Source organism: Lonchura striata, chromosome 6 (assembly GCF_050655825.1).
Source record: "Lonchura striata isolate lonStrDom1 chromosome 6, ASM5065582v1, whole genome shotgun sequence".
In the NCBI taxonomy this organism is placed as follows: domain Eukaryota; kingdom Metazoa; phylum Chordata; class Aves; order Passeriformes; family Estrildidae; genus Lonchura; species Lonchura striata.
Window position 1 is genome coordinate 38,887,115 of NC_140708.1, and position 24,991 is coordinate 38,912,105.

At 44.7% G+C, this 24,991-nt stretch overlaps 2 protein-coding genes across 5 annotated transcripts in view; one reads left to right on the forward strand and one right to left on the reverse strand.

Annotated features, from left to right (window-relative positions):
• Positions 1-1,217: 1,217 nt before the first annotated feature.
• On the reverse strand, positions 1,218-20,066 carry CLRN3 (clarin 3). Its single transcript, XM_021526384.3, has 3 exons — positions 13,839-20,066; positions 8,122-8,301; positions 1,218-4,305 (listed from the first exon to the last, which is right to left on the reverse strand). Exons 1-3 carry the CDS (start codon positions 14,065-14,067, stop codon positions 4,031-4,033), a joined length of 684 nt encoding a protein of 227 aa, XP_021382059.2. The 5' UTR covers positions 14,068-20,066; the 3' UTR covers positions 1,218-4,030.
• A 952-nt stretch (positions 20,067-21,018) lies between these two features.
• The window catches only part of PTPRE (protein tyrosine phosphatase receptor type E), a 106,522-nt gene continuing 102,549 nt past the window's right edge, over positions 21,019-24,991 (forward strand). The window contains exon 1 of one of the 4 annotated variants that reach the window (XM_085582987.1): positions 21,019-21,122. Coding sequence is in view for 2 of the 4 variants with exons in the window: in XM_085582982.1 (XP_085439108.1) it covers positions 21,145-21,158 (14 nt within the window). In the remaining 2 variants the exon portion in view is untranslated. The other 3 variants (XM_085582982.1, XM_085582981.1, XM_085582986.1) reach the window with 3 other exon arrangements.

Genomic DNA, 24,991 nt, shown 5'->3' on the forward strand with positions numbered 1-24,991 from the left:
TGTTTCTGGTTCCATTTCTCTCTCAACAATGCCTGTCCTATTCCATGGCATTTCTAAATCAGCATTTCTTCTCTCAAAGCTTACACACAAATGTGTGTGATGTGAGCCTTCTATCAGGTTGGAAAATTTCTCTGTAAATCCATTTCCCACATTGCCCCACGTTTCTTTATGGAAGTTTTTAGGCTGGTGTGCCACAAGAAGGAAGTTCTAAGTGTTGAAAATGCAGGGTTTTCATATATTTTCATATTTGCATCAAAATTCACAGTGGGCACGGGTCTGTGCACAAAAAGTGTGTTGGTCTCTCCTTTTTTTGGCTTTCAGAATTGCCAGGGAATATTTTCTGTTCAATTTTTTCTGTGTGATCAAGAGGCATGGTTGGGACTTCAGAGCTTCCCAGAGGGGAAAAAAAAAAAATTCCTCTTGAAATTGTTTTAGACAGGTGTAATAAATCAATATAAATGATGGAATCAACCTCTGGGCTCCATTCTTGCAAGTCCATGCCAGGGAGCATTTCATGGGATAAGTGATGACATCTTCCTTAGAGAAAAGAAGGGTGAAGTGAATTATCTACAGAAAAGGTCAATGTTCCCTGGCTCTCCTTTAAAAATCTATTTGAGGAAAACCAAAATGTGCTGCCCTTCTCAAGTCCTTGCTTACACCTGGCTCTGTTTGCCTGCTGCAGCTCTCTGATGAAGGACTGGGATTCTCTCCTGCATCTTGCATTTTCCCACCAGCCTTACTTGTGCAATAAATTGCCTAAAATCTGTTCTCAACCTGCATTTCATTAAAAAATAGCTGAAAAGTCCCCCCAGAATTAAGCAGAAGCTGCAGCTCCTTCTCCTTTGTTTTCAATAATGGAAGTTTTTCCAGATTAGAAGGAGTCACCCTCCGGCTGCAGAGAAATAATTTGAATTTCCCCTCGCTGGCAGGATCCTTTCCCATCTGTGGGCAGATTTCATTCATTATCTCACATTAAACCCAGAGGTGTTATTAAAATCCAGTATAATTTCAGATCTGCAGGGAGCTCAGTGATAGATGTAAGAAAAGAGGCTGAAAATGACATTTAAATCTTCATTGATGTGGCCATTTCAATGGGGCTTTGAATTACATTTTTGTGTTTTCTCACCTGTGCAAAGTTTCATTTTCAGCGAAGTGCTGGAAAAATAAATCCAGTTTATTTCAAAATGCAGGAAATAAAAAAGAAAAAAAAAAGGCACTTGGGTGGCTTCTGGTTTATTTTCTTGGGGATTTAACAGAGGCAGCACATCACTGATGTATCAACCACTGATAAAGTCTCTCTTCCTTATAGCCAGGGAAGAAATAATCATATTTTTATGAAATGGTTTTTGAATGATACAGTTCTATTCTTATTTGAGAGGATGGTTTTGCTCACACTTGTATGATCAAGAAATATAAGTGAACGTTGCCTTGGTTACCTTTGCAAAACTCCGTTTTTTTACCCTTGTTTGTCAGATCTGTCCTGTATAAAATCCCATTTTATTCTTGAATCTGTACTTCTGACAATTTTTAATCAATAACTTTGTTAATTCCAATTATATTTTTTAATATTGTATTTGCGCTTTCCTCTTGGCTTTTTTTGGGTAAGTTTCCTCTTATATATATATATAATAATATTGGGAATGAGCCAAAAACTTTTCCCAGGAGCCCACCACTCTGTTCCATCCCCTTGTGCTCATTCCCACAGAGTTAGGATGTCAATTAGAGGCTTAAAAATCAATTTAATTTGGGAAATACTTGTTCTTTTGGTGAGTTTTGAGGAGGTGCAATCAACTATTCCTTGGCAAGTCGAGTTGGGAAAGTTCTCCCTGTCCCTCCCTGCCTTTCTTGCCGTCCACTTTGCATCCAAATAAACCAGGAATGCAAAGCCAAGGAATCCTAGGAAGGAGCCTGCTGCCCTCTCATGGCTCCCGGAGCAAACAGCCGGCAGAAAAATGGGAATAAAAAGCTGGGAGCATCCTCCTGCTCCAGCAAAATTCCCTTTCCAGGCACAGGAGCAGGACAGGAAGGGCTGACTCCATGTCCTGAGTTATTCCAGGGAATGCTGTTGGCTGGGATTTATTTCCTAATTTTTCAGTTCTTTCTCTTCCTAGAGGTTGTTTTGGTGTGGTTTGGGCACCGCAGGAACTGCTCCTCCAGCAGAAAGTCCTTAATTCCTGGAAATGCCAATAATTCCCTGGGATAACTGGGGGATTCAGGATTCCATCCCTGGAAGCGTCCAGGGCTGGTTGGATAATGAGATGATAAACTGAGTTATCAGGAACTGCCTGGATTTGGGAGCTCCTGCTCTATATTAAAATAGAAAATAAGAAAACTCTGGAATTCCCCATTCCTGAAGGGAAAAGGCTGCTCAGGAGCCAGCCAGGACAGGGATGAACAGCAGGAATTCAAACTGCCCAGGAACCAAGGGGTTGTGCACTTCCAGGCTGAAGGAGGGAGAAAAATTGGGAAAAGGAGGAAAAAATTATTGCTCCTCCTGGATTATTCTGATTTTCCATCTCTTCACCAGACCCCTCTGAACTTTCTAGAGCTGGAATTCTTCCTCCTCCTGGATTATTCTGATTCCATCCCTCCACCAGACACCTCTGAGCTCTCCAGAGCTGGAATTCCTGCTCCTTCTGGATTATTCTGACTCCATCCCTCCACCAAGCCCCTCTGGGCAGAGCTGTGGCGTGTGGCAGATGCTGACTGGCCCAACACTGGCAGATGAATGCAGAAACTGTGAACATTTTTGCAGCCAAAGCACAACTGGCAAATGTTTGGCTCCACCATGACGTTTCCAAGCCCTCCCCAGCACTTCCAGGCACACAAAGATCAGCCCTGATTTTAGTGACCTCAAGTCTCAGAATCCCTCTTTTATTTTTTATTCCTCACTCTGCCCTCAGCACCCTTTTAAGAGGGATGGGAAATCCCTTTGCTTTGGTTCCTTTGAAAGAGGTCAGCTGCACAAAGTGCTGGCTGCTTTCATCTCCAAACTTTATTTTTGTGACATAAATAGTGAGGATTCACCTCTTGTATTCACTTCATCCCCTCTTCAGAATGCTTTTTCATCTCCACGAGCACGTCTTGTATCACAGGACAGATACAGAGCGTGACTGAAAAATCGCACTGGAAAGGAAAAGGAGTTTTTTTTTCTTTTTAAAGGAATAATAAAGTCTCTGCTGGCTGCAGATGTGAGGGACAAAGGGGCAGAAGTGCTGAACATGTGCTCTGAGCGGGATTTTGCACTTTGGATCTGTCCCAAGGTCCCACTGCTCATTCCTTGGGAGCAAGGAGAGGGGAGCTGCACTCCTGGGCAGTGCTGCAGCCTTTGTGAGCACATTAAATACTCCTCAGCCCAGGAAAAGGGGCCAGAAATCATCCCTGATAACCCAGCTGGGGACTTTGTACAGGCAGAGATTTGTGCAGAGGGGCTGGGCACACCTGCCTGAGGTGTGGCTTTGCCCTTGGCTCTTGGCAGTGCTTTTCCTGCAGGATTTTCCTGCTCTTTCTGTGCATTAATAACCTGCAGAGACCGGGTTTCTCTGCTGTCATGGCACTGTGGAATCATTTATGTTGGAAAATCCATGGAGTCCAGCCACTCCTCAGCAGTGCCCAGGCCACCAGTGGCCCGTGTCCCCAAGTGCCACCTCCACAGGGCTTCAAAGCCCCCCAGGGATGGGGACTCCAGTTCTGTGTCCTGTTGGTTTTGCTGCCATGCCCAGGAGCCTCCAGAGCTGCAGGAGATCCCTGAGCAGAGCACGGAGAAAACGGAGCAGCAGCACCTCGGTGACCATTCCTCCTCATCCCAAGGGATGCTGCTGTGCTCTGTCCCTCGAGATCCCAAATCCCACACCCCAAAAACCACGGCTTTGATCTTCCTGCTCGGGCCAGCAGGCAGCTAAAATCAAAACTGGCTTTTGTGTCCTCAAAACAACCCGGGAATTGAAGTGTGCACACAGTTCAGAGCAAATGGAAATTTGCTGGCCACACTAAAGTCCTCTTCCTTCAAACCCCCTTTTCCAAGGTGTCCTTAAAACAGAATAACATCCTTTGGTGCATTTTCTATGGGTCTTTCCTGCTCTTTCTTCTTGGAATATCTGGCATGGTCATAGAAATAGATGATGATGATAGAAGCAATGTTCAGGAAAAGGATGAGCAGCATGATCCAGTAGGAATATCCATAGTTGTGTGTGGATCCAAGGTGGGTCTGCAGGGAGCTGGAACAGCTGTGGGCCAGCTCTTCAGACAGGCTGTTCCCTTCCACGTTCACAGGGAAAAGGATCATGGCTATGAGGATGAGGACTCCTGGGAAACAGAAATACAAATTTAGAGGAGGAACTGTAGTGCTATTTGTGTAGTGACATATTGTATTTATTATATTATATTATATTATATTATATTATATTATATTATATTATTACATTACATTACATTACATTACAATACATTACATTATATTATATTATATTTATTATTTTCTGCTTTAATCCTTGTCCTAGTCCAGGGATTTTAATCAATTTATATATTATATTAATTCTATTCTATTCTATTCTATTCTATTCTATTCTATTCTATTCTATTCTATTCTATTCTATTCTATATTATATTATTTATGGTATTACATCACATAACATTAATTATTATGTTCTGCTTTAATCCTTGTCCTAGTCCAGGGATTTTAATCAATTTATCTAATATTATATTTTATTGTATTGTATTTATTGTATTGTATTATATTGCATTACATTATTTATTATATTCTGCTTTAATCCTTGTCCTAGTCCAGGGATTTTGATCAATTTATCTAATATTATATTTTATTGTATTGTATTATGTTACATTACATTATTTATTATATTCTGCTTTAATCTTTGTCCTAGTCCAGGGATTTTAATCAATTTATATAATATTAACAATGACTAAACTATGGGGGCATTTAAAGAATTTTTGCCCCCCCCCTAATAGTGTCTGACAGGTGTTTTGATATAGGAAATGATATAATCTAAAATTATTCAATTCTCACTGATTATTCTTAGATAAGGCCATCTAATTCAATTTTTTTAAAAATTTAATTTAGTGCTGCTGAGTATTGTGTATTCACCCTCTTGGTGATTTGTAAATGTCTGTTTGATATGAGCCCAAATTCATGGATGGGCAGTCTCACAGTTGGATAAAATCAAAACAGCTGGATAAAATATCACAGCTGGATTGATATCACAGCTGGATTGATATCACAGCTGGAAAAATGTCACAGCTGGATAAATACCACAGCTGGACAAAGCCCTGAGCAGCCTTGTCTGTGCTGAGGAGTGGCCCGAGAGCTGAGACTGGAGACCTGTTCTTTACAACTGGAATTATTGGATGAGTCTGGGGTAAGCCAAAATGTGATGTCTTATTAGATCTGGCTTTATTTCTTACAGCCTCCCAAATGTAAAAGTTCAGTGCTTTGACATTTATCTGAATATTGCTGTTGCACCTCTGCTTTCCTCGTGCCAACAGAGCTGTGATCTCTGAATTTTGCTGGAACAGTTCCATTCCTCCTCTCCAGGCACTATTGTAAATGCAGGAGAACCCAATGGGAGGAAATGCTGGTGTCTGACTCCATTCAGAAGGCTGAATGATTTCTTTATTAGAACTATGCTAAAATACATTAATATACTATATAAAAGGAAGATACTAAAACTACATACTACTTTAACACAACTCGTGACCCTCTCTGAGAGTGCAGCCTCAGGTGGGTTGGATTGGATTGGATTGGGTTGGATTGGGTTGGATTGGATTGGATTGGGTTGGGTTGGATTGGATTGGGTTGGATTGGATTGGATTGGATTGGATTGGATTGGATTGGATTGGATTGGATTGGATTGGATTGGGTTGGATTGGGTTGGGTTGGATTGGGTTGGATTGGATTGGGTTGGGTTGGGTTGGATTGGATTGGATTGGGTTGGATTGGATTGGGTTGGATTGGGTTGGATTGGATTGGGTTGGGTTGGATTGGATTGGATTGGATTGGATTGGATTGGATTGGATTGGGTTGGATTGGATTGGATTGGGTTGGGTTGGATTGGATTGGATTGGATTGGATTGGATTGGATTGGATTGGATTGGATTGGATTGGATTGGATTGGATTGGATTGGGTTGGATTGGATTGGATTGGATTGGATTGGATTGGATTGGGTTGGATTGGATTGGATTGGATTGGGTTGGATTGGGTTGGGTTGGATTGGATTTGCCATCAGGCTCAAACAATCCTCACCAGAATCCAACCAAGCCATCACCCCAGGTAAACAATTCTCCAAACACATTCCACATGAGAAAAACAAGGAGCAGAAATAGAAATTGTTTTCTCTTTCATTTCTCTGTGCACCTCTATGAAAATCCTGAGAGGGAGAGAAATGTGCTTGCCACAAGGGTGCCTCATCCAAGCCCAGCTCACGCTGAAAAAGCTTCACTTTTTATTCAGTAGGAGAATTAGGAACCTCCAGGATGACCTCCCACATGAAATAATTCCTGATGTCCCATAAAAATTACCCCACAGCAAAATGACCTTCCAGGTCTCATCACTTGCAGGGCTGTTAAAAGTAACCCCAGCCCTCAGGCAGCACAAGAATTTGTTTTCTCCCCAATATTTATTTTGGCCAGCCCATGGTTCTTTCATTTCAGACAGGGCTTGCAGGTTCAGGAAACCCTTCCCTTGGGATGAGACAATGATCTGCTTGTCTCAGAAGTGAATAATTGTCTAATTAAGCTTTGCTCACTTTTCCTTCTGTGCTTCACAGCTGTTTCAGCATCTGTGTTAAAAAACGGGTGATTTGTACTCCTCCACCTGTACTTGGAATAATTCAGATTGTTTGCACTGTTCCCTTCCCACCAAGGTCTGGTTTTGTCCCCAGGACAGGCTGATGCTGCTGGGGACACATTTTCCTGAAGAGCTTTGCAAGGCCAAAATACCCGTGCTGAAATACTCTGTAATCAGATGTGTTAAAATGAAAATAATTCAAGTGCAAACCCATTATCAGAGGAACACCTAAACCTCTGGAGTCTGAGTGTGAGACTCGCAGCTCTAATGAGTCAGCAGCTCCACCCTTTTTTTAATGATTAATGAGTTTAAATTTATTTTCACCTGTGAATTTTTATTTTTTAAAGAGAAAAATCATTATTGTCATGGCTCACTCCTCCGAAGTGCTGCCTCCCTATAAATACTACCATATAAATATTATTTTATTGCTATAAAATGTATTTTAATCATATTTAAAAGAGGCTTTTCAGGTGTGCCAGGAGTCACAGTTAAAAACCAAATCCAGAGAGCAGAACGCATTTCCAGCTGTTTCTTCTTGCAGCTCAATGCTCCTTAATGTCAGAATATATAAATATTATGTTATATATTTAAAAAATAGATAAAAATATATATTCTATATAATATAGATTATATAGTAATAGGATATATTCTATATATAGATTATATACATATAATATATTCTAGATATTATATAGTAATAGAATATATAATAAATAGTATATTATATTCAATACATAATATAATAAATATACTATACTATACTATACTATACTATACTATACTATAATATAATAAATATAATAATATAATAGTCTATAATATAATAGCATATAATAATATATAATTTAATAGTATATGATCTATATCTCTTAAAATATATTTTATATATGTAAATAATATTATATATAAGTATATAATATAATAGTATTTATTAGTATACAATATAATAGTATAGTATAGTATAGTATAGTATAGTATAGTATAGTATAGTATATAATAGTATATAATATAATAGTATATGATCTATACCTATTATATTTTATATATAAATTAATATATATAAATTATATACACAAATAATTTATATATATAATGTATTATTTATATATAACATATATTATATTAAAATAATATATTTTATATAAAAATTATATTTAATAAATAACATATACATATACTATAATACAAAATATATAACAGCATAAACAATATTTTTCTATGTATAATAATATATTTTTCTATATATAAATAATTTATCTATATAATATACATAAGGAGTATATGTAAATAGAACAGATATAAGTATTGTAATGGCACTGACCACACAGGGAGTTCCAGGTGTAGACCCCGACGGGCCCCAGGAAGGTCTGGTAGGGGTTGCTGACGGCGTTGGTGCAGGTGAAGGCAGAGCTGAGCAGGGAGCCCAGCAGGGCCAGCACCAGCACCACGATGGTGGCCACGGTCAGGCTGCTGCTCCTGCTGCTGCTCAGGGCCTCGGAGACTGCAACACAGCGGGGACAGAGCACAGGGTGATGCCTGGGATTTTAGGTTTCCTGCTTTTCAGATCCTGTGGTGCTTTCTGTGTGACTCTGAACTGCACAGAAAGTGTAGGTGGTCATTGTGGGAATCCAGAGCTTCCCTCTGGCTGCCCTGGGACCCTGGCAGGGGTCAGGAACCCCCCTGGACAGAGCCCCAGAGACACTGGCTGTGATCTCTGGCCATGGAAAAGAGTTTTCAATCTTACAGGATGAATTACCAGCTCTGAGTGTTTGATATCAGTAATAATTAAGAGCGGCACGGGTGCAAAAGTAAAATTTTAGGATTCTAGATGAGGGGTCCAAAGGGGACAAGATGGAGGAAATTGGGTGTGTCTTGTCCTTTTTCTCCTTCTTCATGCCCTCCATGTCTCACTGTGGTGTTGGCATTTTTCTGTTGGCTCAGGCTGGGGACACACTGTCCAACGTAGGTGACAGATATTGGCACGTTCTTGTAAATGCAGCCCAGGGAGTTTCTGGTATTTAATGTTTGTCACATCCCACTGAGGGCAGAGCCCCACACGCTGCCCTGCAGGACAGAGCTGGGCAGGGCAGCAGAACATGTGAGAGATAAACAGAATAAACAACCTTGGAACCACAGGCTCCCTGTTCCAATGCTTCACCACCCTTTTTCTGGGAGCAAACTTTCCCAAATCTCCAGTCTAACCCCCTCTGGCACAAGCTGGGGCTGTCTCCTTGATGCCTTTTCCAGGGCTGAGCTTTGTGGGCACGTGGCCCTGATCCCAAATCCTGCTCCCTCTCCTTTTTCCCAGCTTGTTCCCAGATCATTCCCTGCTGTAGTTCCACGGCTCTTGTGGTCAATCCCTTCAGAACTGTCACCAATTTTTGCCTAAATCCAGTTCCTCGCTAAATTGCTGGTAACAAGAGACTCAACCCCAAATGCAATACCCTCAAAGTGTATTTTGTTGAGCTGAATTATTTCCCTCGTCTCAATTTAAAGATTGAAAAGGCAGCTCTAATGTGCTTTATGTTGCAGCAAATACAGTGACAACATTTTGGAGCTCTGTTCAGTGTTGTGAGAGACAGACTTCAGTAGGAAAATTCCCTTTCTGTGCTGTTCTTGAACAGAGCCATTATTGCAAAATATTCAGGTAGTGCATAACTGGGAGAAATCACAGCAGGAAAAAAAAAAAGAGTGAAAACCTCAGAAAGAGGAATAAACATAACAAAAAGAGCTGCTGGCGAGGAATGAAAAGGATAATTCCTTTCACGTTTTATCTAATACTGCAGTACAAGTTAATTTCTGCTCGAGGCATTTGCAGGTAAGGATGTGCTATGGAAATCAGTTGTAAATTTAAGCAATTTTCTTGGAAGAAAAGGGAAGCAGGGCAGCCAGGGGATATCACTCAATGGAATGGAAGTGAGCAGGTTGTACCCTGCACTCGGGCTGAAGCAGCCTGGCCATCACCTGTGATCTATTTCTTGAAGAAGAAATAAGTCTGGAGCCAAATCAGACAGGCTTGTGTAATTTCCCCCTGGCAGCCTCACTTCATTTCATCTCTCAGAACATCTCCAGAATTGCCTGGCTACACCTCTTGCACCCCCTAATTGATCTTGTTTCTGTCTGGCTGAGCTGCAGTTTAGGGGGTGGCATTTTGGCAGCCTCCAGCTGTTGTAGCTGTGTCTGCAACAGCTCAAGGCTGAGGGCTTGAAAGAAAATGCTCTTTTCACAGCAGCTGATTTTTAAAAATCCCTAAATAAAGCAGTCTGTGCAAACAGAAGGAGTCTCCTGCAGCTGATCTATTTGAGTGGGATGAAACTCAAATATTTGGAGTGGTAACCTGCAGCTGGATAACCTCTGGATCTGTGTGAAACAATTTTAGGATGAAAACAGGGTTTAGTCAGATTTCTCCTTAATTTCCTGTAACTTCTTTCAGTTTTCATCCTTTATTCTTACATGTTTGGGTAGGATTTCCCAGACTTTCACTAAGCTCTGTCAGCCTTTCCAGCAGCTTTTACAGCTCTGCAATCACCCATGACACATCAGGAATTAATCACTGAAAAAAGCCCAAACAAACAAAAAATCCAGAGGAGGGTTCAACAGAGCTTCCCACTTTTCAGGAGATGCCTGGAAATTGGTGAGAACACGAATGAATTCCAGCCATTTCCAAGGTTTTTTTCTTATGTATTTTAGAATATGTTTAAGTTTTGTCATATATTTTAGAATATATTTAAGTTAGGAAGTGAAATGATTCCTCTGTTCTGTAGTAAATTTGGAAATACTTCCTTGGGTGTTGTTGGCCTTGCTGGCTGCCAGCAGTTGGATAAATCCTGACGTTCCAGACTCCCTGGGTGTGGTTCTTCCTGAGCCTGGCTCAACCTCCACGTGTTTGACTTGGAGCAGTCAGAGCTGTGCCCAAACCTTCCCTGACTGGCATTTTACTCCTACTCTAGGACAAATCATTCAAACAGCTCAGGAAGGCTCTGAGGAGTTTGGTTATTAAATAACTTTTGCATTCTGCCATCCCCAGAGCCTGGGGAGTGGCTGCAGTGATTTATTGTTCTATTAAGGCTGGGAAAGAGCCACCCTGGCTGGGCACTCCATGCACAGGGCACTGCCAGAAATTACATTTCTTTGTCTTTCATCTTTATGCTTGGAAATGCCTTTGAATGTTGTGGTTTCTAGAGAAATAAGTTGGTTTTTTGTAAAGGCTGTTGATGATCTGCTTTTAAATGGACACTGATAAAAGACAGCCTGGGCTATTGCTGAAAATAATCCCAAGTTCTTGACTTTGATTTACCCTTCAGGGACTGTCCTTCTTTCCCACACCCAAATATGACAATGCCATTTGAGAAGTGCACGTGGGGTGCACAGCAGAGCCCCCAGGCAGGGCACAGCTGCTTTTAAACCATGCTGTGATTTTGGGGTTGTTTAGAACTCCTCTTGTTGATGTCTGAAATGTTGGAATGGAGAAAGGTCAGCACTTTGCTCCTCCATAGCACTGGAAATCCATTTATTTAAGGATATCAGCACAGGAAATGCATCTCCTGCCTTAGGAGGACAGGAATATAAATGAATTTGGATATGAAGAGAGAAGGTATGGAATTCTAGGAAGTATTTTTCCTGTTTCAATTGTATATGGAATAGAATGATTGAACAGACTGGTTTGGGTGGGAAGGGACTTTAAATCCACCCAGTGCCATCCCTGCCATGGCAGGGACACCTCCCACTGTCCCAGGAGCTCCAGCCCCAGTGTCCAGCCTGGCCTTGGGCACTGCCAGGGATCCAGGGGCAGCCCCAGCTGCTCTGGGCACCTGTGCCAGCCCAGCACCCTCCCAGGGAAGGATTAATTTAGCCAATAATATAAAACATGATAATCATGCTTGTTCTAGAGCTCAAGAATTAATTTCAAGTCAGTTCTTCTCATTCTGGATAGCTTCCTGACAGAACCAGTGAAGGATGTGGGAAAACCCAAATTTAGATTATTGATAAAGCATCACTTTCCTTCAGCAGCTGTGGAAGGAAACTCACAAATCCAGAAGCTGATTTTGTTCATCCCTAAATAACTGATGGGGAGAGTTGATAAACACAAATGATAAACACAAAACCCCAACCTGGTGAGGGAAAACCCAACCCCACCAATGCAGACCATGCAAAGAACTGAAACCCTTCACTGATACCAGAGTGCTGTGAGTTCATTTCATTAATTCTAATTAAAATCTATCTGGTGGTAACACCCAGGCCCTGGGACTGGGCTGTGGGAGCTGCTTTAGACAAAGGCAGGGCACAATCCCTGGGCTGCAGCCAACCTGGAACCTCCCCTGCCATCCCCAGGGCAGGATTCCACCTTTCCCACAGAGCCCAATTCAAATCAGCCAGAGCTGCCCACATGGCTCAAGGTTTGGGGCTTCAGCCAACTACAACCACATAGCAATGATTTTATTTATTTATCATTATTAACTGTTCTAAAAATCACTTTGGTTATTCTGCTGTGACTGTAATAAAACAAGATGGAATGATTTGGGATTTTGTACTTGTTATGTAACAATACCAATCCAAGCTCCACCTCTCGCTGGGAATGCTCCTGTGCTCAGGGTTTCGTGAGAACGGGAATGAAATGGAATCCAGTCAAACGTGGGGACTGGTTTGTGTAACACAGCTCTGCCACCGTGGGAATTCAGGTGCTTCTGAGGTGCAACTTCAGGAATAAATTAGGCTGGGCAAGAGCCTAATTTATTAGGCTGGAGGTTTCAACCTGCTGTGCTGGGACATCTCACAATAGCTTACCAAAAAATGAAATTATTTCTTAAAGAATCTTAAAATCACAGATTGGTTTGGGTTCAAAGGGACTTTAAATCCTACCCAGGGCCGTCCCTGCCATGGCAGGGACCCCTCCCACTGTCCCAGGCTGCTCCAACCCCAGTGTCCAGCCTGGCCTTGGGCACTGCCAGGGATCCAGGGGCAGCCCCAGCTCCTCTGGGCACTTGTGCTAGTCTTTATATCTAATTTAAATCCATATCTCATATTTAAAAATTACTTGACCTGCTCATATTTTTGGTAACTTTATTTTTGAATGGCTTTTCTCCCTTTTCCCGTGTGTCACCATCATTATTGCTCTGAATTTGATGAGGCAGCAAGGCAGATAAAATAAGTGCAAACCCTTGATCTTTCAGGTTTATCTACCCTTGGGTGTTGTTTTGTGTGTTTTGTTCTTTTTCCTACAGCAGCCTTCAAACATTTCTCTATCAAAACCGTGCTAATTCAGTAGCAAAATGTTTAAAGTCAAAACAATAAATTAACATAATGAAATTGGAAGGTGAATTAGGTTTGTAAATCCCTATGTTAACTGATGAGTGTTGCTTTTCTGTTCCTCACTGAATTTCCGAAAATCAAAGTCAGTTTTACAGAAAGCTCCCATTTTGTGTTTTTTTTCCCTTGTTCCAAGGTGCAGGCCACAATCACAGATAGTCAGTTGTTATTGTTGAATTTCTGTGCTTTTTTGGGGGTCTTATTTTATACCACTTAAATCCCCCACTTCAATTCTTGTTCTCACTCAAAATATTGTGAGATGGATACATCCATCAACGGTATGAGTAAGAAGATCTTGGGCTTGGGTTGGATTCTGGGAAGGAATTCCTCCCTGTGAGGGTGGTGATGCCCTGGAATGGGTTTCAAGGGAGGTTGTGACTGCTCCTGGATCCCTGGAAGTGTCCAAGGCCACTCCAATTCCTTCCCAGTATCCAATCCAAACCTGAGACCTTCTTACTCGTGCCGCTGACGGACGTATGCATCTTACAGTAGTTTAAATCATTTTGAAATATGAGATATGGATTTAAATTAGATATAAAGACTGTCACAGATGCCCAGAGCAGCTGGGGCTGCTCCTGGATCCCTGGCAGTGCTCCAGGCCAGGTTGGAGCACCCTGGGACAGTGGAAGGTGTCCCTGTCACGGCAGGGGTGGGAATGGATGGGATTTAAGCTCCCTCCAAACCCAAGCCGGTCTGGGATGCTGTGATCCATTCCTGGTGTACAGCACTTACCTTGGAAGGTGGTTTTGGACACCTGGAGTCCTGCATCCACGAACTGCTCGCAGGTGCCCCGGAAGAGGCCGTAGGTGAGGCTGACGGTGACGGTGGAGCCGGTGCGCGAGAACCGAACCTCGCTGCTCACCCACCGCGGGGTGGCCAGCACCACGCAGATCACCACGAAGGAGCTCACACAGGTACAGAAAGCAGAGGCAAACATGGAGGTTTTCTTCCTGGATGGCATCTTTCCCCGGATTTCCCCCCCACTTCAGAGGATTTGGTTCCCTTCAGTCCCGTGTACCATGGGGGTGATTCCTCCTCGGCGCTGTCCGAGCGCCGAGTCGTTCTGGTAAACTTTAAGCAAACAGCTGTGGCAATAAAAATGTAAAATGATGGAACTTTGCCCTGGGGAGAAGGTGTTGCCATGGTGACAACCAAAGCAGCCTGGCAAAGGCCGCTGGAATTGTCCATGGATGATTTATGGTCCTTGCCAAAGCGTCGCTTCCCGGATCCCAGCTCGGGATTCACCCAGAGCCTGGAGCTGGCACCTTCCAGCTCCTCCTGGGACACTTCTTCCTCTTCAAATCCTGACAGCCAGGCTGGAATCTGCCAATCTACATCTAATCTCTATCTGATGTGTTGTGATAAAGTTGTAAAATGTTCCTTCTCTCCTCAAATTGTCCAACTATCCCTTTGGGAAATCTCTTCATCCTTCAAATTTCAGAAAACACGGTGTTGGCCTTGGGTTTCGGTGGTGGGAGGAGGTTCTGTCTACTGTCAATAGGTTATTTTCTAGGAAATACCTCTAATTTCTAATTAAATACCCCTAATTCCTAATTAAATTCCATGTATTTTCAGAGAATAGCTCCTTCCCTTTTGCTTTTTGTCAGGGAGGAAACAAATACTTTGAGCAGGGCTTCATTTCTGGGAAACAGTGGATACATGCAGGGAGAATTCCTGGAAAAAATCTGTTCTGGACTAGAAAACAAGGGAATTTATTCTTTTTTTTTTGATCCCCAGCTGACCTAAACAGTGACCAGAGAACACAATTTCAGACAGAAGCTTCATTGCTTAATGACAAGACTGGAGCCAAATTTCAAGAATTTGAAATAAACTCAGTCCCCATTTTCTTTGGCCTGAAACCTAGAACATAAATTAATAATTTATTGTCAGTGTAGAGTAACAGAGATTCCATTAGCTTTTATTTCTATTAATTATAATGTAATTATCCCACTTTATACTGAAGGCTTGCTCCTGGATCATCCAGAGCTTTTGAATGAACCTTTAGGGCACAATCTGCTTCCATCAGCCTGTGGAGTTCTTGTCCTGAAGCTCCTCTGCTGTGTCCTGTGATGACAGGGAGAGATTCCTGAATTTTTTATGATTATTTGAAATAGCCAAGAATTTCTCAGGAGCAGTACATACCTGGGAAAATACTTAATTTTCAATCCAGTGTTATTGAACTGAGATTTTTTCTGGTTTTATGATTTTTTTTTATGCCAAATTTTTAAGCAGTAATTAGATATGAAATCCATGTGTTTTATTTCTATAGTCTTGTGATTTTTATTTTATTTTTCAAACTGCTTTAGACTTTGATGAAATCTTTGAGGTCATTATTTATAGGAATATATAAATACAATTTAAAAAAAAATTATTCCTAAATAATCAAAATGCTTAATTAACTTAGTGGAAATCAGTCAGGATTTGATTGAAGCTCTGAGGAACAAAGGGGAATTTCTTACCCTGTATAAAGTAATAAGAAACTTGCCTCACTTTTTGTCCAGTACCTAGTTAAACTTTAACCACAGAACTATGGGAGGTTCTGTTTGGCTGATCCACCTCTCCAGGTTCATTATTCCAACAGCTCTATTCTCCAAGGGACATAGTCCAAAACTTTCTAATCCAAGGATATTTTCTAATAAACTGAGCTAAAACCCGCCCTCCTGCCATCAGCAGTGCCACATGGCCCCTCTGAAATATGGTTTAAAAAAATTTCAATATTTAAGAACTGATATTTGTCTTGGTAAAAACTGCCAGGGAATTATTTTTCAGCTCCTTCAGTGTTGATGAATTAAGCAGGCAGCCCTTTAAAAATACTGAATAGCAGAGACTCAGAGCATGGGGAGCAGCCTGGAGTTCCTTCCTTACAATCTGACTCAACTGTATTTTAGTTTTTGGTGACTCAGCTCAAATTGTTATGGCTCAAATCATTGAAACTCTCCTGTGGCTCAGGGAATTGCTCTGTAAATGAGACCATAATCATAATTTGCTTTTTTCTTGCTTGTCACCTTGGGGTTCATTCTCTGCCTAGCCTATGATTCCTTGTCTTTTTTTTTTTTTTTTTTTTTCGTCTCGCAGCTGCCTGCAAAAACATCATAAACCCTGGAATTAAAGCTGCAGTTGGACAGGACACACCTCATCTGGAGAGAGAAAGGAGAGGAGATTGGTTTCCTCTGACTCAGAGAAAATATTTCCTGACCAGCACCTTTCAACTCTGCCCTCACTGACCCTGACTCAGCCCTGCACTGCAGCCAAAGAGAAAAATCAGATTATTTGTTATGAGCCAGGGGGGCAGCAGGGAGATCTGCAACCCTTTGCTACATAAAATTACCCCTCATTTTTAAACCTTGCTGATGGGAGTGTTTCCCTTCTGTTTAAATCAGTTTCCTTTAAGCCAAAAAATACAAAAGGGAAGTTTTAAAAGGCAAAACTTTCATGCATATCTATCCTTTAATGTTACAAACAAATTCTTACGTGGGGAAAAAAAAAAATTATCATGTGGTGCTTTGCCCCCAGTTCCAGAGGGAGCAGAAATTAGGGAGGAATTCTTCCCTGTGAGGCTGCCCAGAGCAGCTGTGGCTGCCCCTGGCAGTGCCCAAGGCCAAGAGCATCCTTTGGATAGTTTTTATTTTTGCTGTTAAAATGCTTTAATTTTTGACTGAATAGTGGAATTGAGTGGTCAAGTGCAGTTTATTGAAGGGTGAGGGGCAAAAACCACTCCTGGTTTTTGAAGAAATGGCAAATACAACCTTTGCAATATTTTCATTTCAATAAAACGTGGCTTTGAAGCTGCTTCAAGGTGTGGAGTGTTTCAAACAACCCCTTGAGGTGGAGATGGAGAGAAGAGCAATTCCTGTATTGCAATTTCTGTAACAATTCTAAAGAGATGGAGGTTTGAACACTTCAAACTATTCCTACAGACTCCTAATTTTAGATTCCAAATGGAAAAAAGCTTCAACAAACACCCCTTTGAAGTCATTCAATTAACTACTGCTGCAATATCACACAGCCTCATGCTTTTGCCCAATTATTGCTACTTTGAAGGGTTTTTCCTTGTGTTTTCAGGCTGAGATGTTTTTGCAGCATCAGAAATCCTGGGTCTGGGTCAGTTTTTTGCCATTCTGCCTCTGATTTCCTGATTTTTTTCCAGGAATTTACAATTTTTCTTCCAGTACATCAGCAAAAGACTGATCCACCCCGCTCTGCACAGGTCATCATGTTGGCACACCCAAATAAAATGTTGGTGGTCAAATATTGCCTCTTTCCTATAATTTACTTTCTTGAGCTTGCCCAGTTATTCCTACTTTGAAGAGTTTGTCCTGTATTTTCAGGCTCAGAAGTGTTTGCAGCCACAGAAATCCTGGGTCTGTGTCAGATTTTTGCTGTTCTGCCTCTGATTTTCTGATATTTTTGGGGGAATTTGAAACTTTGATGATGTCTTTGAGGTCACGATTTATAGGAATATATCAATGTAATTTTAAAAAATTATTTAAGTTTTATTCCTAAATAATCAAAATGCTTCATTAACTTAGTGGAAATCATACAGAATTTGATTGAAGCTCTGAGGAATAAAGGGAAATTTTTTATCTTGTATAAAATAATAAGAAACCTTGTTTCTTTTCCACTATATCAGCCAGGAGACCAATTTACAGTGCTGCCACTGAGGTTAGCATGTGGGAATGCCCAAAATAAAATGTTGGTGTTCAAATATCACATTTTTCCTATCATTTATTCCCAGAGCTGGAGGCAGGGAGTACCAGAGAGCCCTGGAGTTGCTCTGGGTGAGGTTTCCAGCAATTCTGCTGGAATAATGCTCCTTCCAAGGAGGGGATGCAGGGGCTGGGGCCAGCCAGGAGCCCTGGGAGGCCCTGCAGCATCTCTGGAAAATTGGAAGCAAAGGTGAAAGGGCTGCCAAAGAGCTGCCACTGCTGAGAGGGGCTTGATTTGTGATGGAAAGAGAGGAAAAGACACCTGGGCTGGGAGGTGGAGGAAGGAAAGTCCCTGTGGGATATTGGATTATCCCAGAGTTGGGATAAATGTGGGATCAGCTGCTCGTTGGTGTTATTTTTGCACAATATTTCAGGCTTCCACTTTCTTAAATTGATTTTTTGGTGCAGCTTCTGTCTTCTATTAAAAGGCTACAAATCCCACAACAGCTTTGTCATCCTCTCCCCTTTCTCAGCACAGAAATTCCCTTCAGACCTTGTCTGGTCTGGAGAGATCTGAAATTGGGTTTCAAGACATTTCATCCTTCACATCCCCACTCCTGGATTTGGAATCTGGATTTCTGGCTGCAGCTGTCTATCAGAGAGCATCACCCTGGGTTGTTTTTCTGCAGCCAACAAAAAATCAGCCTCAGGCTGTTGGCTCCAGCTCCTTGATGTATCCTGGAAAACACAAGTGGCATAAACCTGGCCTTGGAGCATCCTGGATGAGACTGGGAGGATGCAGAGCTGGGGACTAACGAGGCTAAATTATCAATATAATCATCAATTATGGATGTGAGTGTGGAAGCCTGGATGTTCTTTTTACAGCTTTATTTCACAACTGCACAATTTATTTAGATGTTCTCCTTCTCTCCAGCAAATCCCTCCACACCAAATAACGTATTAAAAATTTTATTGTACAGCTTGGCTTCCCATTTCTCTCTTGTGAATAATTAATTTTGGGACCACACAACCTAATAGTATCTTTAATTCCTGCACTAACAGAAAATGTGGTCATTTTGTCCAATACATATAATAATTCTATTTATTTTATCACCTGGCTATAAGCACTCATTTAAATGAATATCCAATTCCTTGCAATTGGTTCCCAGTGAGAAAATCGCTGACTTGGCTGTCATTTATCTGTAAAAAATGTTCATTAAAATCCAGCTCCTCCCTGGTGCTGTGCCACGTCTGCTCACGGAATTTCAGCCTCCCACTAAATCGTGTTTCCTTGTCAACACGATGCCAAAGGGACGTAATTAGTCCCTGATGAAGTTTCCTGCAGAAGATATTCACAGATTTCTGATTTTTTTTTTTCTTCTGGTGAGTGTTTCTTTACACTCCCTAATTGTCTGACATCCTTTGGAGCACCTAAATATGGTGGGCATGGGAATTGAAAGGTTTGAAGGTAATCCAGAGTTTGATTAAGGTTAGGAAAAACTTTTAGGATCTTTCCTGGAGGAGGGATTTCTGCTCCTGGGATGCTCTTCTTGCTCTGGGACATCTTGTGGAAAACTTAAATATAGTGAGGGGAGGTTGAAAGTATAATATAGAAATATTAAGGTTGGGAAAGACTTTTAGGATCTCCCTTGGAGGAGAGACTTCTGCTGGGAAGCTCTTCTGTGACATAATGTGAAAAACTTAAATGGTGTGCATGGGCATTGAGGGGTTTGAAAGTATTCCAGAGTTTGATTAATTTTAGGAAGGACTTTTAGGATCTCTCCTGGAGGAGGAATTTCTCCTGCTGGGATGCTCTTCTTGCTCTGGGACATCTTGTGGAAAACTTAAATATGGTGTGCATTGATATGGGGGAGGTTGAAAGTAAAATATAGAAACATTACGGGTGGGAAAGACTTTTAGGATCTCCCCTGGAGGAGAGACTTCTGCTGGGATGCTGTTCTTCTGTGACATAATGTGAAAAACTTAAATGGTGTGCAGGAGCACTGAGGGGTTTGAAAGTACTCCAGAGTTTGAATAATTTTAGGAAGGACTTTTAGGATCTTTCCTGGAGGAGGGATTTCTCCTGCTAGGATGCTCTTCTTGCTCTGGGACATCTTGTGGAAAACTTAAACACGGTTTGCATGGGAATGGGAGGGATCTGAAAGAGAATCGCTGGGACAGACTTCCCAGGTCCCTCGGATCCCTGCCGGAGCGGGGATTTCTCCAGCTGGGACGCTCCTCTGGCTCAGGGAGAGGCGCTAGCAGAGACGGAGCCAAGATGTGCCCCGATTCCCGGGATCCCTGCCCCGATTCCCGGGATCCCGGCCCCGATTCCCGGGATCCCGGCCCCGATTCCCGGGATTCCTGCCCCGATTCCCGGGATCCCGGCCCCGATTCCCGGGATCCCGGCCCCGATTCCCGGGATTCCCGGGATTCCCGGGATCCCTGCCCCGCTTCCCGGGATTCCCGGGATTCCCGGGATCCCTGCCCCGCCGGGGGTCCCTGAGGCGGGGCCATCCCGGGGCTGGGGAGCTCGGGGGGCTCGGGAGGGAACGGGCGCGGTGGTGGCGGTGGTGGCAGGGCTGCCACTGTCACTGTCACTGTCCCTGTCCCTGTCACTGTCCCTGTCCCTGTCCCTGTCCCTGTCACTGTCACTGTCACTGTCGCTGTCGCTGTCACTGTCACTGTCAATTTCACTGTCACTGTCACTGTCGTTGTCACTGTCACTGTCCCTGTCACTGTCACTGTCACTGTCACTGTCACTGTGGTTGTCACTGTCACTGTCCCTGTCACTGTCATTGTCACTGTCACTGTCACTGTCACTGTCACTGTGGTTGTCACTGTCCCTGTCCCTGTCCCTGTCACTGTCCCTGTCGCTGTCCCTGTCCCTGTCCCTGTCCCTGTCCCTGTCACTGTCACTGTCCCTGTCCCTGTCCCTGTCACTGTCCCTGTCCCTGTCGCTGTCCCTGTCCCTGTCCCTGTCGTTGTCACTGTCCCTGTCCCTGTCCCTGTCCCTGTCCCTGTCGCTGTCCCTGTCCCTGTCCCTGTCGTTGTCACTGTCCCTGTCCCTGTCCCTGTCCCTGTCACTGTCGCTGTCCCCGTCAGAGCCCCCAGGCCGCGTCCCCGGCCGCGCCGCTCCCGCTGCAGTTCGCGCCGTGTCCGCCAGGCGGCGCCGCGGCGGGCCGGGCCGGGCCGGGCTCGGGCTCGGCGGCGGCAGCGGGAGGAGGAGGAGGAGGAGGAGGAGGAGGAGGAGGAGGAGGCGGCGGCCACAGCGAAATTTCCTGCCGGGAGCCGCCGCCCCGGCCCACAGCGCCTGCCCGGCCGGCCCGGCCGCGCCGCCAGCGGCCCGCGGAGCCGCCGCCGCCCGCAGGTGAGCGGGGCAGGGAGCGGGGATGCCGCCGCGCAGGTGAGCGGGGCAGGGAGCGGGGATGCCGCCGCGCAGGTGAGCGGGGCAGGGAGCGGGGATGCCGCCCCCGCAGGTGAGCGGGGCAGGGAGCGGGGATGCCGCCGCGCAGGTGAGCGGGGCAGGGAGCGGGGATGCCGCCGCCCGCAGGTGAGCGGGGCAGGGAGCGGGGATGCCGCCGCCCGCAGGTGCCGGGCGCGGCCGGGCGGCTCCGAGCCGGGCGCGGGCAGAGCGCGGCGCTGCCCGGGGCCGGCCCTGGGCGCCGGCGCGACAGCGCTGTCACATCTCGGCAGCGACATCCCGGCGGCGACATCCCGGTAGGAACATCCCGGCAGCGACATCCCGGTAGCGACATCCCCGTAGGGACATCCCGGCAGAGACACATCCCAGTAAAGACATCCCGGTAGGGACATCCCAGTAGACACATCCCGGCGGCGACATCCCGGCGGTGGCAGCGCGGGCGGAGCGGTGGCCGCGGCTCCTCGGCGGGGCTGGGACCACACGGTGCCGGGGAGATGCGGGACGTGCCCGGCAGCGGCAGCGACAAGGGCACGACCGGCTCCCCGCACATCCCTGGGCATCCCTGGGCACCCCTGGGTATCCCTGGGTACCCTTGGGCATCCTCGCGCATTTCTGGTTATCCCTGGGTACCCTTGGGCATCTTCGCGCATTTCTGGACATCCCTGGGTATCCCTGGGCATCCTTGGACATCGGCGCGCATCCGTGGTCATCCCGGCGCATCCCTGAGTATCCCCGGGTATCCCTGGGCATCTTTGGACATCCCCGCGCGTTTCTGGTCATCCCCGCGCATCCCTGAGTATCCCCGGCTGTCCCGGCGCATCCCGGGATTTCCCCGGCCATCCCCGCGCCCCACCCCCGGTGTGCTGCCCCGGGATCTGCCCCGCTGCCGAGATGGGGCTGGTGCCTGAATTTCGCTTTTCAAAGCGATTTTCTGCCCTCGGTTCCCCCCCAGCCCCTCCTGCATGCACCTCGTTCAGGTGAGCGGCCCCGGTGGCTGCGGACGAGCTCCTGTGGTCTCCCACGGGCAAGGCTGGTGTTGTTTAAACTCCCTCATTTCCATTTGTTCCGTTTATTAGTTGACTTTCACGTGGCTTTTCACCGCTTCCCATTGCGGGATTTTGTTTTTCTCTTTGCTCGCGGCTTTGTGGGAAGGGTCAGCGGGTGTTTGCTGTGGGACAGAACAGTGTTTTCTGCTTGTGAAAGGCTGTCTCCTGCTTTTTCCCCCCAATTTTTCTCTGAGGTTCCTCTCCATGTGGCTTATTTCCATAGCGTGAAGTGATTTGCTGTGTATTCAGCTGCGTAGCTGTCTGTGTCTGATTTGGATGGGGTAGACGCTGCTGAGCTGAAAGAAAAGACAGAGCTTATCGAGTTGGGGTTTTTTTAATTTTTTGAGGTTTTTTTTTTCCCTTAGATGTTATAATCCGTGGAAAGTAGAAATAAAGATGCAGAGAATTAAAACAAATATCAATTTAAGTGCGTCACCTTATGTGCATGCTGGTTTTGGGGCTTGTAAATAAATAAATAAATAAAAGAAGTGACTTCTGATGAAAACTAATGTTCAGCTGGAAGCTGGGTGTAGTTAGAAGAGATTTAAATGTGGATAAAAGTGCTTTCCTCGTTCTGGAGGGACGTTATCCCCCACTTGGCTTTGCTGGGGGATAAATGAAACCCTAAGTGAAGCTTAGAGTGGGAAATTTTTGGTGGTTAAGAGGCTTGGTCTTGCTTTTGATCAGGTGGAATTTGGGCTTTGAGAGGAGCCTTAATGGGGGTAAGGAGGTGTTTATGGGGCCAGCTGTGGGGTTTGGGGTGGTGGCGCTGGGGAGAACGGGGTGGGGATGGAGTGGGACCAGCAGGTTGGGGTCCCCAGGAGGAGGATGTGAACATCACCTGCGGGGTGATCACAGTGAATTCTGCTGAGAGCATGGACGAGTTGAAATGTGTGGCGAGAGCTCAGCAATGTGCGAGAAGAAAGGAAGGGAAATAATGTGAGGAACAAAATGGTGTGGGCGTAGTGTTTGGTTTTTTTTGCTTTGCTGTGCTCTCCCAAATATAGGGATTGCTGTGCTCGGTGCTCCTGAAATGCAGGGATTCTCCCAAGCACAGAGCAAAACTGAATTCCTACTTTGAAAGCTTTGCCGACACCTTTAATAAACCCAGACATCTTTATGTACCTAAAGCAGGCTGCTGGGGCTGTTTGGGCTGCAGGAATTTGTCCTTGGGCGTTAAGTGGGGAATTTGAGCACATTTAGATCCTAGTTTGTGTTCGTATTTTGATTTTTTGGTTATTTACCTGTTAACAAACTCAGTCGAGGCTTTTCATCTCATGAGTAAGGGCTGGATTTCCATAAACAGCTCTGTAAAGTCCCTGAATTTTCTTAGTCTTACTCTCCTTCCCTGGCCCTCCATGGCATTCCCAGCTCCTGGGGGTGCTGTGTGGGCTGGAGTGATGGGGAGCAGGGCCAGAAGGGATTGCTGGGGGTCTCAGCAGGGTCCTGCCCCACTGGGGCTGGCAGAGGCAGAGCTGCTCCCTGCCTTGCCCAGAGTGGGCTCTGCACCTTCCCAGCTGGAAGTGGCAGCGTGCAGGGACACAAATAATCACAGGATAGCATTATCTGCAGGTGCTTTTATGGGGAGCTCTGGGAATCAGGGCTACAGCCCCAAATCTGACTCTGACACGGCTTTTGAGCTGAATGCATTTTATATTCTATCCTTATATAACTTACATATTCATTATTACGTTTACATTGTTTAGGAACACACATCATCATGGGATATGATTCCATGCAGGTGCTTGTATTGAGAGCTCTGGAATCAGGGGTCCAGACCCAAATCTGACTCCGACACGGCTTTTGAGCTGAACGCATTTTATATTCTCTCCTTACATATTCATTATTAAACTTACATTGTTCTATTGTGTACATTGACTTTATTCAACTATGAGTTTCTCATGATCTTTCTTAGGCCCCTGACCGCAGTTTCTCATGATTATTCTTACGATTAAACAGTAATTATATTTAATTACTAAACAATCATCCCGTCTAACAATTATATAATTTATCATGTACTCGCCACACAGGTGCAGTTCTAGCAAGGTGCAAGGCCTCTATGTACTTAAGGTATTTATTTTTTTCAGGGCCTACTAAGCTTAATTTTCCTTTTAACCATAAATCCCCATGATTTTAAACCCCTTTTACTATCAGAAGGTGACAGCAGAGCAGGAGGATTTTGGAGTTTGTTGGGTTTCTGGAGCTGGTGGTGTCATGCCCAAAGCTGCAGAGCTGTGTTATTGACCGAGCTGGTTTTGGAGTGTGATCCAGCAGAGCTCTGGCTGCTGGCCTGGATGACCTTTTTCTCACTCTTTTAAGAAGTTTTCTGAAGAAAAAATGAGTGGACGGGGGTTGGCAGACTGCCACAACTGTGAAATAAGAGCTGGAGGAAATTCAGCACGATTCTGCCCTGTCACAGATGTCCTAGGTGTTTTCTGAGAGCCAAATGCACGTGTCACAGAAAAACACAGACGGGTTTGGCTCAGAAGAGACCTCAAATCCCAACCCATTCCACCCCTGCCACGGCAGGGACACCTCCCACTGTCCCAGGCTGCTCCAGCCTGGCCTTGGATCCTCTGGGCACCCTGTGCCAGGGGCTGCCCACCCTGCCAGGGAACAATTCCTTCCCAATCTCCCATCTAAATGTCCCCTCCTTCAATTTAAAGTCATTGCCTCTTGTCCTGTCCATGCCCTTATCAAAAGCCCCCCTCCAGCTCTTGTTATCAGCAAAGTTTTCATGTTCTTCGTGCTTGGTGATGCCAGGAAAAT

Excerpts from the sequence above, each read along its gene's own strand:
- CLRN3 (XM_021526384.3), bottom strand. The coding sequence starts at position 14,067 with ATGCCATCCAGGAAGAAAACCTCCATGTTTGCCTCTGCTTTCTGTACC. Across the intron at positions 8,302-13,838 it reads GTCCAAAACCACCTTCCAAG|TCTCCGAGGCCCTGAGCAGC; the intron begins GTAAGTGCTGTA and ends GCTGTGTTGCAG. Across the intron at positions 4,306-8,121 it reads CACCTGGAACTCCCTGTGTG|GAGTCCTCATCCTCATAGCC; the intron begins GTCAGTGCCATT and ends TCTGTTTCCCAG.